General features: G+C 41.1%; 1 protein-coding gene across 1 annotated transcript in view; it reads left to right on the plus strand.

Annotated features, from left to right (window-relative positions):
* Positions 1-210: 210 nt before the first annotated feature.
* The window catches only part of LOC119577863, a 3,550-nt gene continuing 1,959 nt past the window's right edge, over positions 211-1,801 (plus strand). The window contains exons 1-3 of the mRNA XM_037925474.1: positions 211-265; positions 1,568-1,654; positions 1,782-1,801. The exon at positions 1,782-1,801 is cut by the window's right edge and continues 198 nt beyond it. Coding sequence (XP_037781402.1) covers positions 211-265; positions 1,568-1,654; positions 1,782-1,801 — 162 coding nt within the window. The remainder of the gene's footprint in view (positions 266-1,567; positions 1,655-1,781) is intronic.

A 1,801-nucleotide genomic window follows, 5' to 3' on the forward strand; every position in this document is an offset into this window, starting at 1 on the left:
GCTTACCGCTATTCACAATCATTTCACATCATAACGTTATGAATTCGAGAACTTCAAGCAGGATTATGTTCTTTGGTGTTCTTTGGCATAACATTCTAAGCTAATGAGCTTCCGTCCCCTTTTGTCCTTTCTTTAGCCGGGTCCTTGCGCAGGCTTGTGAGGATAACTTCTACCATTGAATAGTCATAGCAAGAAATAAGTGTGAACGCTATGTTCACACTTATTTCCTGCTATGACTGCGTCGCTGGCAGGTTTCCAGTGAAAGGTGATCTTCCCTGTGGCTAGGTGAAGATAAAGTCAAAAGGAGGGATTTTTTGGTGTCAATTATAGGAGAACGAATCCAGGTGTTAAGTAAAGAGGAGGAGGGGGGGGGACTTATCACCATGCACTTTCTACCGACCCAAGATTGCCTTGTACTGTAATGTTTTTTTTTTCTTTCGTTGTTTGTTTATTCTTTTATTTTAGGTTTATGTGTACAATGACCAGAGCGCCCAGAAAAGAAAAGAAAATAAATAAATAAATAAATAAAAAACTCACGAGCATGTGTAGGCAGTTAAGGCTAAGTGGGTTTACTACCCCATGCAAGGGATTGTAGTAGTAGCCTACCACCGCGCACGCGCAGAAGCAAGGGGGATACTTTTTTGGTACAGCATTACAATTCGTTACGAATCATTTCATATATATGTATGTATATATATGTATATCATCATCATTTAACGGTAGGTTCATGTCTGAGCCGCCGTGGTCACAGCATGATACTCAATTGCAGTTTTCACGTTGTGATGCTCTTGGAGTGAGTACGTGGTAGGGTCCCCAGTTCCTTTCCACGGAGAGTGCCAGTGTTACCTTTTTAGGTAATCATTCTCTCTTATTTTATCCGGGCTTGGGACCAGCACTGACTTGAGCTGGCTTGGCCACCCAGTGGCTAGGCAGGCAATCGAGGTGAAGTTCCTTGCCCAAGGGAAACAACGCGGCGGTCGGTGACTCGAACCCTCGAACTCAGATTGCCGTCGTGACAGTCTTGAGTCCGACGCTCTAACCATTCGGCCACCGCGGCCTTGACGATCATGGGCTTCCATGATTTTTTCTTAGCAATTTGGAGCGGTGGTTTGCCATTGCCTTCCGCCCGGTGTTTTTTTTTTTTTTTTTTCCGAGTCACCATTTCTATTTACCCGGCACTGACTTGGGCTGACTTGGTCCCCCAGTGGCTAGGCAGGCAATAGAGGTGAAGTTCCTTGCCCAAGGGAAACAACGCGGCGGTCGGTGACTCGAACCCTCGAACTCAGATTGCCGTCGTGACAGTCTTGAGTCCGACGCTCTAACCATTCGGCCACCGCGGCCCCATATATGTATATATACACATGTATATACACAGAAAACAAATGCGCATTAAATAATATTTAAAAAAATAATAGATATGTTGTACATTCTACCGAAATCCTCTACATATACTTAGCAGCAATATATATATATATATATATATATATATATATATATATATATATATATATATATATATATATATATATATACATATATACATATATTTATTTCTTTTTATTTCCAGGCCTTCGACTCCGTTTGAAGGAAATCAATTTGCTGTTTGCTGCTCTGTTGTGTTGGTGCTGCCTTGGTTGCTGCATAGGTGATGATGGTACTACAATACTTTTCTCTATAATCATTATTTTTAATGTATGCATTTTGATATACTGGAATCTCTCTTAGTTAAGAAGAATAAAATAAAAAATGCGTTGCTTTTCGTATTGCCATATCACCTACAGGATGTATCGTGTCTGAAACA

Source organism: Penaeus monodon, chromosome 2, assembly GCF_015228065.2.
Source record: "Penaeus monodon isolate SGIC_2016 chromosome 2, NSTDA_Pmon_1, whole genome shotgun sequence".
Taxonomy (NCBI): Eukaryota; Metazoa; Arthropoda; class Malacostraca; order Decapoda; family Penaeidae; genus Penaeus; species Penaeus monodon.